Genomic DNA, 13081 nt, shown 5'->3' on the forward strand with positions numbered 1-13081 from the left:
CAACGTGAAAAAGAAAAAGTAATTTCCTTGTACATCGATTCACTTCAAGTAGTAGCAAGTATGTAGTTTTGGGAAAGTTGCTTTTATTAATTATGATGATGAAGTTGCACTTTCAATCTTTTAAAAGTTAGATACTAATAGATTTTGGATATATAGTACCACGGGAGGGTGTGAAAATACAACACTTAGTCATTGGTTTTAGCCATCCAAATCTCTCTTGTCAACCTTTCACACTAATGACGGATTTTGTATCAAATACTAATTCAACCAGCTCCATCTCATCTTCTCTTCCAAATTTAGAAACTCATTACCACTTACAATGGTTTGTGCCTAAGATACAATGATTTATCTAATATATATATATATATATATATATATATATATATATATATATATATATATATATATATATATATATATATATATTATGAAATTTTTTACAAGACAATCCTTCCATACTTTTTAATAAATATATATACATCCTTAAAAATAAAAATGTAACCTAAATTTCATAACATTATACTATAAGAATGTAAAAAAAATTAAATACGATTTTTGAGTTGAAAGTTTTAAAATTGTGAACTTAAAGTTTATTATATAATTACTACTCTTCAATCTTCTACTTATCTCAAATGATTTGAGACTTTTCAAAATATACTATGTTCATGAACTCATCAAATCTCTCCATCAGAACATAATAATGTGGAAGTGTTAGAAAAAATAAAAAAAGAAACAGTATTTAGTCATCTGTCATAGGAAATGTCTAGCAATTGATTGGATTGTGGTGAAAAGAACAATGCAATCCAATAATGAACGGATAAATGTATAATTTAGGGGGTAAGATATTGCCTCCCCAATTTGCGCGTTACCTATAATTTCAGAATCAAAGCTATGATAGATATAAGGAATGTATATAATGGGAGGCACAGAGCTTTATGGGGTCTGCATAACATAACAAAGCGTTTCTTCAGTGTCAGCATCTATGTCTACTTTTCCCTCCCTTCTACTCAGTTCAGTTCAACCATCATTTTTTCAAGTTTCGAGACCATACATACATACGTATGCAATGTACTGTTGTTTTTGCTTTTTTCTCACTTTCATCTTTTGCGGAAAGCAGGATCAACATGTCCAATCTTTCAGCATGTTAAGGTTTTCGATAACAACTAAAAATACTCCAAAAATTTGTTTAATACATGTACTTTTAATAAGTAATTATCAAATCAAGAATTTATAATTCTTATTATAGGTGTATTGTGTGGTCGTGCAATTAACTTAGGACTCAACTGTTCATATAATCAAGAACATCAAAACCATCATTCAAGAATCAAACGTTGTATCATATCGATCAAATAGTCACCTTTAAACAAATAATTAGACTTGATAAAGATTAGTTTACGATAAAATATAATTAATACCAACTGAGCAATGATTAGATGATTAATAATTCAAAACTCATTTTAAAATCTATAAATATCAAGGTGAAGAGATAGATAATTTTAATTATTACGCATTAAAGGTTGAACTCATCTAGTTTATACTAACTTTAACATTGAAATAAAGGAATGACAAAAAAAATATGCGTCAGCGGATATTTACTATTTACGGGTTGCAGGTAGCGGATAGCGAGTATTTTAATATCCGCTTATAAACAGGTTAAGTACAGTGTTATATTACTCGACCCGCGATATACAAAAAATAAAAATAATAATTTAATTTATATTTTATTTAATTAAATTTAACTTAAAATAAAATTAATTTATATTTTATTAGATTAAATTTAATTAAATTTTAATTTTAATTTTACTTATACAATTTTTTGTTATTTTATTTATATATTTTTTTTAAATGTATAAAATATATATTTTTTAATATTTAAGAGTATCCACGAATACCTGCAAAATTTTAGAATATCTATACATTTTTTTGAAACAAATACTTGCGTAGATAACAAACGGATTAGGAGTGTAGTTTCATTTTGCAGGTCAGATTATGACAAACACTTCCGTACTTTATACATATAACTTACTAGTTTTACCAAATAGTTTGAAGCACAAAATCTATTGACAATAACGAAACTTAAAAAAACAAATAATTTCGAATCTATAATCAAAACAGTTGATTTTAAACATTACAATCGGATAAGTTTTAAGTTTTTGTGGGAAAAAACAACAATACAAAAGTTGCTTTGAGGCAACACTTTTAACCTAGCTGGAAGAATTTTCATTGCCTGTATCTGGTTGAAGTTATTATTTTGGCTTGTGAAGTTGTGGAAAGTTCTTGTTTTATCTTTGGTATTTCTCTGGTACATTTTCAAACGAACACTTTCCACGTTTGACTTATCCTTACAGTGCAGTTCAAAGAGGTTTAATCAAAATTTGACAGTGTGGTTATAAATGGATAAGATCATTAGCCAAATCATCAACTTTCCAAAAGCTCCTATGTTTTCAGTGTATGGGCTTTTCGCATTTAATTATGGGCTGAATGAAAAAGGTTGTTTTGCCACATCGACTTGGTCTCCGAAACATGTTCTGAAACAAACAAGCCCACAAATTTTCCTAAAATATGAGTGCTATGATCAACCCCGCCACACAAATCCTCATTTTTATCCTAAGTAGTTGACAATGTTCTGTTCCAATTCCAACTACTCAGGGTCATCCCCATTCCCCAACTTGTTTCCTAGGCTTTTCATTTTCATGCAAATAAAAAATATATATATAACAAAAGCTTATTGCTGTGCTTACATCACTGCCTGAAATTTTTCTTCTTTCTCTCATGTTACTGTCTTTTATTTTACTTGCTATTATTGGCTGAGTCCGAAGTTTCTCACGACCACAATCTGTCAATCTCTATCTTATCACGATATACATCATCCTTCATGGATCCTGCACCTCAAATGCTAAGATTAATTGTACGTACCCCCATGTAAAAAAGCTTATACAATGCTAATCCGGAGCTCTTTTTTCTCTATAATAAGCTTTTTCTTTATTTGCAGGATTCTGCATATAAATGGAATTACTGTTATTAAAGTTTATAATGCATGCATTTCATTGGCATGTTTTTAAACCAGTAAATTGTGCATCTAGGTCTGATTCTTTTATGAAAACTTTGACTGATTCACTTTTTTCGTCAGATATCAATCTCTTTGCCATATTTTAAAGGGAAGAAATCATTTTATGAATGATTCATTATTGTATTACAATGTATCATTAGTTGAATCAAAACATAATTTTCTTACAGATAATTGATATAGAATTCAAATAACTCAATTAACTTGGGTTGATAAAGTGGAGAGCTTATTTCAAACCCGGTGTTGGAATCAATGATTCAGAAATAAAGATTATTGTTTTGCTAAACAAAAATTACGAACACTAAAATTCAAATGAATAACAATAGGCTGAGGTCTAAAGGGAAAGATCTAAATTTAAACAAAAGTACTAGTCGATCAAATAAAAATATATATATATAAGATCGAAATACAATTCAAAAATTATAAAAACTAAAATATTATTTAAAATAAAAACTTATAATAAATTAAAAAACTGAGATGTAAAAGAAACTTTAAAAGAATCGGTGATATCAAGCATATTTTCCAAGGTTGTAAAAGCAATTCGATGGATTCTACTTTTTCTATGTCTGGTTACTTTTTCATCTTTTATTTCCTTAGTTGGTTCTGCTTTTATATATCTTGTTTGTTTTCCTTTTTTTTCTGCAAAAACCATTTTTTTAAATATTTTGTAGTATACCTTTTTCTTACACTTACATTACATATATTCCTCTGGGTTTACCATGACTCCATCTTCATTGTTGGAGTTCTCTTTTCTCATAAACAAAAATATAGATATAAAATAGAACCATTGAATTTTTCTTATATGTACTATTATTATACTTAATCACTTTCCCCAACAAACATGCTGATCAGATGCTGATTCAAATCTTTATCACAGAATGAAGGGTGCATGCAAAGGGAAAAAGTTGAAAAGTAGAAAGAAATCTTATCCACACTTTACACCGCATGTAAGCGAATAAAAAACCAATTTGCTGATAACAGTATAACAAATTTAAAATATATTCAACTATAGCAAACCCAGGAAAAAGCACCCAAGTCGTCTTATACTAATTTTCCTGATAAGCTTTTCCAAGTTATCCTGTGTATATAGCATTATTAGATTTATATTAATCTGTCAACTTTTAAAATAAAGCATCAACAGTGGAAAATAAAATACAGAAATTTCATTTGTTCACACGGGAGATTATTAACTATTCCTCTTTCAGATGACTTTTAACCCATCAATGTGGACCGCATTATGGCTAAGAGCTTGATCGAAACCATTGTGTTTCCATTTTAGAGCTTAAAAAACAAGAACATGGTTTTATGTATGTTGACATCGAACAACAGTCACAATTATGCTTTAGATTCTAGCAGAAGAAGCACTTTAACAATGTTGGTAGTGTATTTTACTTATAGTTACAAATCATGATCTAGCTAGGTCATGGTTTCATTATCTAATAGTGTTAGGTTACTCCTGTCTCGATCATTATCCACGCGTTTTTCAAATTAACCACGTCAGTTTTTGGCGTTTTGCACACATCAACCCACTGAATTTCACGTGTTTATTGACCACTTTGTTTATAATAAGGTGCCGACTGCAGGTAAAATTTGGTGTTAGTGTTCTTAAAATTGTCAAAGTTTGCTTTTTGACGTTGAAAATCATACGAGGGCATACACTTGTATAGCATAAGTGAAGTGGGTGTTTGAAAAAATAATGAAAATTTATAACCAAGCAACATAAGAAACAACCTTTTTTGCTTCGAGTCCATAACATGGCACTTTCACCAGCTAAGCTTGACATGGCAGTCCCACGAAGATGAGAAAACGAATGAACTGAATTGAAGATTCTCAGATGGTGAAAGAAAGATCCGTACGAGAAAAATGAAGCAGCGTGGCTAAAGTGGTTAAGTTTGATGCAGAGAAAAACCTTAGAACGATATTGAAGTAAAAGTTTGGCAATGATAGAATGTGGTGTGGACATGAGAAGACGTGAATGAGTATCAACCATGTGAGATTGTTGCCCTTTAAACACAAATCCCATTCACTCGCTTGTCTTGTCCACGTATGATGTGTTTCAGACAGAAAGGGACTCTGACATTTCCAACTTCGGTCACATGTCAAGTACATGTATGAATTCGGAATTCTATATCTACCATGATGTGATCTACTAAAACAATGCTTTTTTTTATATAATACTACTTTATCAAGCAATAATAGGATTAATATGAAAGTCATGGCATTAACTACTGATTATTATTTTAAGATTTGGGTTAAGGTGAGTTTTCAAATCTAGGTTTCTGTTTATGGCCCAAGACCTCAACCATGCTTGAACTGGGCCGTTCTTCATGGGCTCCCGGGTTGGATTATTTATGTCCAATTAGTTATTTGGAATTAATTTTAAATTATTAATTTATTTATATAAAACTTGTTTAAAATATAAATTACTCCATTTGTCTATTAACGGTTTGGTTCTTGAATTAGTTTTTTTTCAATTGATTCTTTACCAGAATTTGGATCCTTGTATCAAATTAACTAGAAACACTGAACTTAAAATAAGTATATCTAATTATAAATGGTTAAGTTTGAACAATTTATTGTGTTTGGAGTGGGAAGAGGATTTGAGGGAGAGAAAATAGATGGATTTGAGGGGATGAAGAGGAGATTGTGATGTTTGAATTAAGGAAAAGATTGTGTGATTTGAGTATATTTGAAAAGAAAATTTATATATAATATGATTGGTATGATAGATTAAAAAATGTTTTAATAGATAAAATTAGATTAGTATCATTTTACCTTTGAGGATAAATGTGATGTAAATTTAAATGTAAATAGTGAAAATCATATTAATTTGAAATTGTTATTTATAATTAAAAAAAGTTAAAATTGGAAAGATAAAATTAAAATTAAAAGGGAATTGTACCTAAAATTAAAATGATATTAACATTAAATTGAAATTGTTATTTATAATAATGGTTTTATTGGTGTCAAACTACGTGTCCCTATCGTAGATTCAATCGTAAAGAACATGTGTATTTGTGTTGGATGTGCATGAAACAAGTTAAAAAGAAAAAAAACAAGTATACATATACATATTAAACGAGGAATCAATTCACCATCATACTAAAATAAAATTTAGCCTTTTGCACGTACACAAGGAACTGATTCCACAAACAAAAGAATCGATTCCACCCTCCAAGATGAAAAGCATGGAACCTATTTCACGAGCACAATGTTATTTCAAATTAAAGTGAAGAATGTTTTAATCATTTACTCGTATATGAATATTTGATCCCCACACATCATACTTCATGTGTGGATGCTTTGTTCTTCTTTCTTAAATTGTCACCGCAAATCATATCAACTTCATTGAAATAAACACAACATTAGCATTCATTAAATAATGTATATTTGTGTTTTTTTATTTTGATGTTGATGTTGATGGCTAGATATAGATCATGTAACCCAAATTATTTTAAATAAGAGGCCTCGAATTTAAACTGGTTATTAAATTTGTTGTCTAATTAACTATCAAGAAATCAATGAAAAAAGGATATTCAAGGAAATGATTGTAAGATAAAGAGTTTTGTCTACGTTAATTTATCTTTCTCTATAATATTTATAGGAGAGAAGTATAAGAAGATAAATCTGTTTGTTCCAGGACTAAAATAAATTTAAAGAACAGTTAAAACCAAAGTAAAAGAAATTAAAAAATATAAAAATGACTTGTGTAAATTTTAATTAAAAATTAATTTCATTTTCCTTTCTGATTTTAACTTTTCGAAGTTTGATTAAGAAGTTTTCCAGTATCATGCCATGAAAAAATATTTCTTAATTGAATTATGTGTTTGAAATCAGGTTGGGTCATATACAAATAGATTTGGAGTTGAAACCGTGGACTTAAAAAAACACATGTAAAATACGAACAGGAATTATATTTTAACACCACAAACCAACCTATGTTTATGTGTTGATTAATCCTTCAATCAAATTATCTCATGGAGACAACAAATTAAAAATAATTTGAAATGCGTTAAAACACTGTGAGTTATTAATATGAAAAAAATTTAACCAGAACAACAACATATTGATTTGATAATTAAAAACTTTGATGTGTGACATATAGGTAAGATTGAAAACATGTCATGATATACACTCTAGTAATGGTCAAACTTATTCAAGAAGATTTGGAGTTATATATATATATAGAAGGTGATCTAAGCTCTTATAGTTATGTTTCATCAATAAGTTTTTAATAGAGAAAGTTTATTTTGGTTTTTGTATTATGTATTTATTACTATAGGATTTTCTTTTGGGTTTTGTATGATGTGGGTTTTGTATGATGTGGGTTTTGTATGATGAACGTTTAGGATTTCTATTTGAATCTTGTAACATGATTTATGTAGTGTAGTGTTTTTAGAGAGAGTTGGCCTAAAGTCAACATGAAAAGCCTTGTCTTCTAAGATGAACAACATGGAATGTCATATTCTTTTAGAAAGTAGTGGTCATATGACATGTTCCTAATGGAGAGGTTATCTCCTTAATAATGGTCATGTTTTATGTTCCTAATAGAGATGATTGCTCTTTAATAATAGTCATGTGTTATCCTCCTAATAGATAGGGTTTTATCTTGGTCTCCAAGTTAAAGTATTAGAATTTACTTTTACAATTTCGAGACACATTTAGGATTACCTAAGTTTATTAATAGATGTGTCCCCCATGTAAACTCACCATTGAAATGAGTATTATTATGTTGTCAAATTTGTGTCATACTATTCAACTTAGGTCACAAAAGTTAGAGCACCACTTTTAGGTTTCATTCTATGCAGTTTTCCTTAAGAGTTGGCATAACCTCTCTCTTAAGAGCATCCAAACACCATCATAGTTTATCTCCCTTGCTTGAGTCTTATAGTTTAGATGAAGAATCATCATCTCATCACATCAAAACCACCACATGTGCACCATATTTTCACCACCATTGATGTGTGAATAAAATGTAATTGCATTCATATCTTAGTTAGGCCATTTGCATACATAATTGCATTAATTGAATGATTTCATCATACATTATCCTGGTTTCGGATAATACATGGGAATTTTGTGTTTTTCTTGTAGATTGGTGATTCTAAGTGTCAAAATCACAACTTGGGATGAATTGAGGTACAAAATGCAGATGCAAAACAAAGAGTTCCACAACCTAGCTGTGGACAGTTCCACAACCTAGCTGTGGACAATTCCACAACCTAGCTGTGGACAGTTCCACAACCTGTGGATTTTGCTCCAAAATGCAGATACAAAACAGAGAGTTCCACAACCAGGCTGTGGAAAGTTCCATAACTTGTAGATTATGCTTCAGGAAGTACAAAATTGAATCTAGAGAAAGCACAAGCAGATTGTGGATTTTTTCATGAGCTGTGGAATTTTTCAGAGCAGTTACTAACCTCTTTTATGACGTGGATTTAAAGATATTTAAATTAAATAGAAATTAAAGGACAATTACTGAGAGAGTAACCACTCTCTTAAAAAGAGGAATGAGGGGGATTAAAAGAGGGAGGATTGAAAACGTAAAGAAGGAAAAAAACGCACGGAGACGGAGGAAAAAGCTTCAAGACTTCTTCTTCTTTTGGTTTACATTTTGATTTTTTACATTATGCAGAACTAAATTCTCTTTTGTTAGAGGATTGATGTAGTACTTTGATTATAATTTATGAATCTTTTCAATTGATGTTTTGTTAATTTTAATTGTCTCTGTGTTCTATTTATGTTCTAATGTATATTCTATGAACAATTTCACAATTGTGAAATTGGGGATTGTTTGCAATTATAAATAGAACAGATTAGATGTTGTCACAATTGGAAAGTTGGAAACAATTAATTAGTTTGCAATTGAGATAATAATTGTTTTTCATGATTTTATTGAATTTTGTAAGTGACGGGATTGGGGGTTCAAATTCAATAGATAAGTTTATCTATATAAGGAATTAGGGGTAAACAAGCTCTTAATAAACTCAAGTGGATAATTATAATTCACACATCAATGAGAAATGGTAGGAGTTTATATGAAAATGTATGAAATCAATTATCTAACATTGTTTATATTATTTGAATTCCAATCACTTGTTTATGTTCATCATTTTACTTGATATTTTTTGTTGCTCAAAATTACGTAAATTAGGAATCTAGTACTCAACTCATTCAATCCCAGAGGACGATATTTTATTACGACAATAACGATGAGTACACTTGCCAAACGTACATCAACCATCAATCTTCTACAAACCACCGCCCATTTGAAAGTCTTCCTTGGCTTGAGTCGTATAGCTTGGAGGAACTTATCACATCATTTGGTAACAAAAGCTTAGGTTATTTTGTTTGTCTTTGTGTTTTCCTAACCTTATCTTGTTGTAGTTATCTTGGAATGTTCTAAATCAACATTCCTTACACACACAAAAATGATGGCATTAAAAGTCTATGATTTTTAAAATTAAACTGCATCTAGTTTAGAGGTCCAAAAATCATGTGTTTGTAGTCAAATGAAAAATCTTTGAGTCTAGTTAAAAAAAAAATCAACCCAATTGGAATTATGTGAAGAAAGTTATGAGAAAAATAGTCATCAAAAGTTAAAGTTGTCAAAATGTTGACATTAGCGTTTTCTAGATTCTATTTTAGTAGTTTTGTATTTTCTAAATACTCCTAAATGTGTTGGATAATATGTTTACATGAGCTTTTACTTTTTTTGAGTGTTTATTCATATTTCATTTGGTAAATACATTTTATTGAGTAAATTTTTACTTTTAATCCATCCATGTTATCTAGAGTCTTTTCTAATCCTTTGTCAATATATTTAGTTTAACTTGTATATTATACTTTTGAATTCATATTTGTTATTAGTTCATTAATAAGTTAATTGAGTTAGGTTTTTATTATGTTTTATTGGGTTTTATATTTTATCTTTTTATTATATAGTATATTTCTTTTCTTCTTGTTCAAGTGGAGCATATATATATTGAAAACACATTGTAGTGGTTATGTTTTTGTGCTGAAAAATTATTGAGAAAAATAAAAAAGGAAATTCATAAACAAAATAAAAGTCAAGAAAAAAAGTGATCAAAACATCCAAACAAGTTAGTTAATAATTATATTTATAAAAATTAAAATAAAAATAAGAATTTTGTACACAATAAATTATTTTCTTTTTTATATTGGTATAGATGTAAGTATTCCATTTACAATATTTTCTTATCATATATATTATTTTATTCATCAATAATAAAAATAGATCAATTGAGAAGATGTACCATAAAGATTTTAAAAAATAATATTTTAGATGATATTCTAAATTTTAAATAATAAGAATAAGAAGGAAGAGAATTTGACATCTTCCTCTCATCCTGATCCTGAACAGCTTCTTCACTCTCTTATTGAACATGACGTCCGTGTACTTCAAATTGGCAAACTAATTAGGGAAAAATCAAGAGAGCGGTGCTGGTTGTCGGTACCAAATTTGCATAGAGTTTTTGGATATAAAGTTTAGTTACACATGTTCCGTTACGTTATCCTTCCTTCTCATACACTCATAATATCCAACCTGTTACAAAAACAATAAATTCATTATGTAAGTTTAATTAGGACTAAATTATACTATAAAATAATTTATATTGTATATGATGTTTTATTATTTATTTTTTAAATGCAAAATATATCATAAATACTTAAGTCGTTAGACATGCAAATTGTTAGACATAGAGGAACACATAATGAAATATAAAGTAACACGTAATAAAATAATTTATTTAAAACATATTGAATATATATATATATATATATATATATATATATATATATATATATATATATATATATATATATATATATATATATATAAGTGTGTGAGAGAGATAAGAATGTCGATTTTGAAACAATATTGACGACTGTTGCGTCTTTTAATTTATAAATAATTCAGAACTCATTATAAAATTCATTTTGAATATAGAATAAATTATATTAAAATAAAAGTTTTTAAGATGTTATTTGTATTGCTTTATTTTTGAATGATAAAGAAAACAAGCACGAGAAATCCATGTAAAACAAGCATAGAAATTATGATCATAATAATAGGGCTGCAATCGAAATTAATGATTATATAAACATATAAAAATAAAAAGGGTTTGGTTTATAAAATGGTATATAATAAATACAGTACGGGTTGGTTTACTTGCACCGGTGAAAGATGTGGAAATCAAGAGAGCCATGAGTATTGCGCCACATCACCCGGTTGCAACAGAAGAAAAATCATTTCGCTGCACTAGATTTTTTGACCGACACCACCAAAAAAAACATTGGAGGTGGAAACTGGATTCACCCCTCTTTCCCCCACTCTGTCTCTCTCTCACACTCACTGCTCCAGTTACAGTAAACAAAAGCGTGGCTGTTTCAGTCTTTTGCTACCTTCTTTATAAATAAGAATGCAGTGGTTAGCATTCAGATTCCCCAAATTCTCTTCATCTTCTTCACTCTTTTTCTTCCTAGAAAGAGAGTGCTAGACTTGTAATTATATGTAAGTTATCAGTAGCAGCACTTCATAAAGCAGAGATTCTGCTTCAACTCTCATCATCCCAATTCTTTATCCCCTGTTATCGTAAACAACACATATCATATCACAATACCAGTATCTGTTTTCCATTTTCATTCAATTCCATAACCCACAGCTAACAAACAATGGCTCAGCTCTCATATACCCCACACCCTTCTCAAGCGCTCTTGGGCATCGCACTCTTCCTCGTCTTCAGAGGTAAATTTAATTTCTTTTATCAAATTAACAAAATGGGTGTTGGAGAATCATACATGGGAATAACGAAACTATGCCGTCGTGTTTTCAAATGCAGGGGTTTCAGGGGCAACCTTTACTTTCGTCAACAAGTGCGATTACACGGTGTGGCCAGGGATTTTAGGCACGCCGGAACTCGCAAGCACGGGCTTTGAACTCGCGAAGGGGGGTTCCAAAAGCTTCCAGGCTCCGACCGGTTGGTCCGGTAGATTCTGGGGCAGAACCGGTTGCCAGTTCGACAATTCCGGCAGCGGGACGTGCGCCACCGCCGACTGCGGTTCCGGAGAGGTCAACTGCAACGGTGCCGGAGCCTCCCCGCCGGCTACTCTCGCCGAGTTCACTCTCGGCACCGGTTCCATGGACTACTACGACGTGAGCCTCGTCGACGGCTATAATCTGCCCATGATGGTGGCGGCGAGAGGCGGGTCGGGGTCCTGCGCCACCACGGGGTGCGGCGAGGACCTCAATCGGCGTTGCCCATCGGAGCTGAGGGTGGAGGGCGGCGACGCGTGTCAGAGCGCGTGCGGCGCGTTTGGGAAACCGGAGTATTGCTGCAACGGCGCGTTTGGTAACCCTTCGACTTGCAAGCCTTCTACTTACTCTGAAATTTTCAAGTCAGTATGTCCCAAAGCCTATAGTTACGCGTACGATGATGCCACTAGCACGTTCACGTGTTCTGGCGCCGACTACACAATAACATTTTGCCCCTCTTCTCCTAGGTAAACAAAGTAACAAAAACAACCATAGTTTCGTTTAGTCCTATGTTTTATGCTTCTTACTTGTTGATTTGAATTCATGTAAGAGTAAGATGGATGATGATTGAGATTCGTTTTGCTGTTTTTGCAGTTTGAAGTCTTCAACAGATTCTAGTCCAAAGGGAACGGATTCTGGGTCTGGGAGTGTGACGGGGACAGGTTCGTCGGTGGAACAATCGGAATTGGCTTCTACTTCGTGGTTAGCCGACATGGCAACGGCGACAGGGGCCTCGACGCGAGCACGGCCTTTTGTGACTTCAAAGGTGTCTTTTTTGGTGGTTGTTGTTTTCATTCTTTGTCTTTTGGTGGGTCCATCTCTCTCCCAGTGATCTTTCTTCCTTCCCTTTCACAGAAACTCCATCCATACACATTTATCAGAAGAGAGTACTATGATGATGGCTAAATTCTATTTGTGTAAATTGAAAAGTAATGGTATAAGAAGCGTTTCAATCA

The 13081-nt window shown here is 31.2% G+C and overlaps 1 protein-coding gene across 1 annotated transcript; it reads left to right on the forward strand.

The window, feature by feature from the left end:
- The first annotated feature begins 11234 nt into the window (after positions 1–11234).
- LOC124839649 (thaumatin-like protein 1) lies at positions 11235–13081 on the forward strand. Its single transcript, XM_047315537.2, has 3 exons — positions 11235–11837; positions 11932–12592; positions 12720–13081. The coding sequence occupies exons 1-3, from the start codon at positions 11765–11767 to the stop codon at positions 12955–12957; spliced, it is 972 nt and encodes a 323-aa protein (XP_047171493.1). The 5' UTR covers positions 11235–11764; the 3' UTR covers positions 12958–13081.

The sequence above is a fragment of the Vigna umbellata genome, chromosome 10 (assembly GCF_029865625.1).
Source record: "Vigna umbellata cultivar VRB3 chromosome 10, Vumbellata_1.0, whole genome shotgun sequence".
Taxonomy (NCBI): domain Eukaryota; kingdom Viridiplantae; phylum Streptophyta; class Magnoliopsida; order Fabales; family Fabaceae; genus Vigna; species Vigna umbellata.

Bases quoted from the DNA above. Each gene is read 5' to 3' on its own strand.
- LOC124839649 (XM_047315537.2), top strand. From the start codon at position 11,765: ATGGCTCAGCTCTCATATACCCCACACCCTTCTCAAGCGCTCTTGGGC. The intron at 11,838-11,931 runs GTAAATTTAATT...TTTCAAATGCAG, and splicing joins ACTCTTCCTCGTCTTCAGAG to GGGTTTCAGGGGCAACCTTT. The intron at 12,593-12,719 runs GTAAACAAAGTA...CTGTTTTTGCAG, and splicing joins TTTTGCCCCTCTTCTCCTAG to TTTGAAGTCTTCAACAGATT.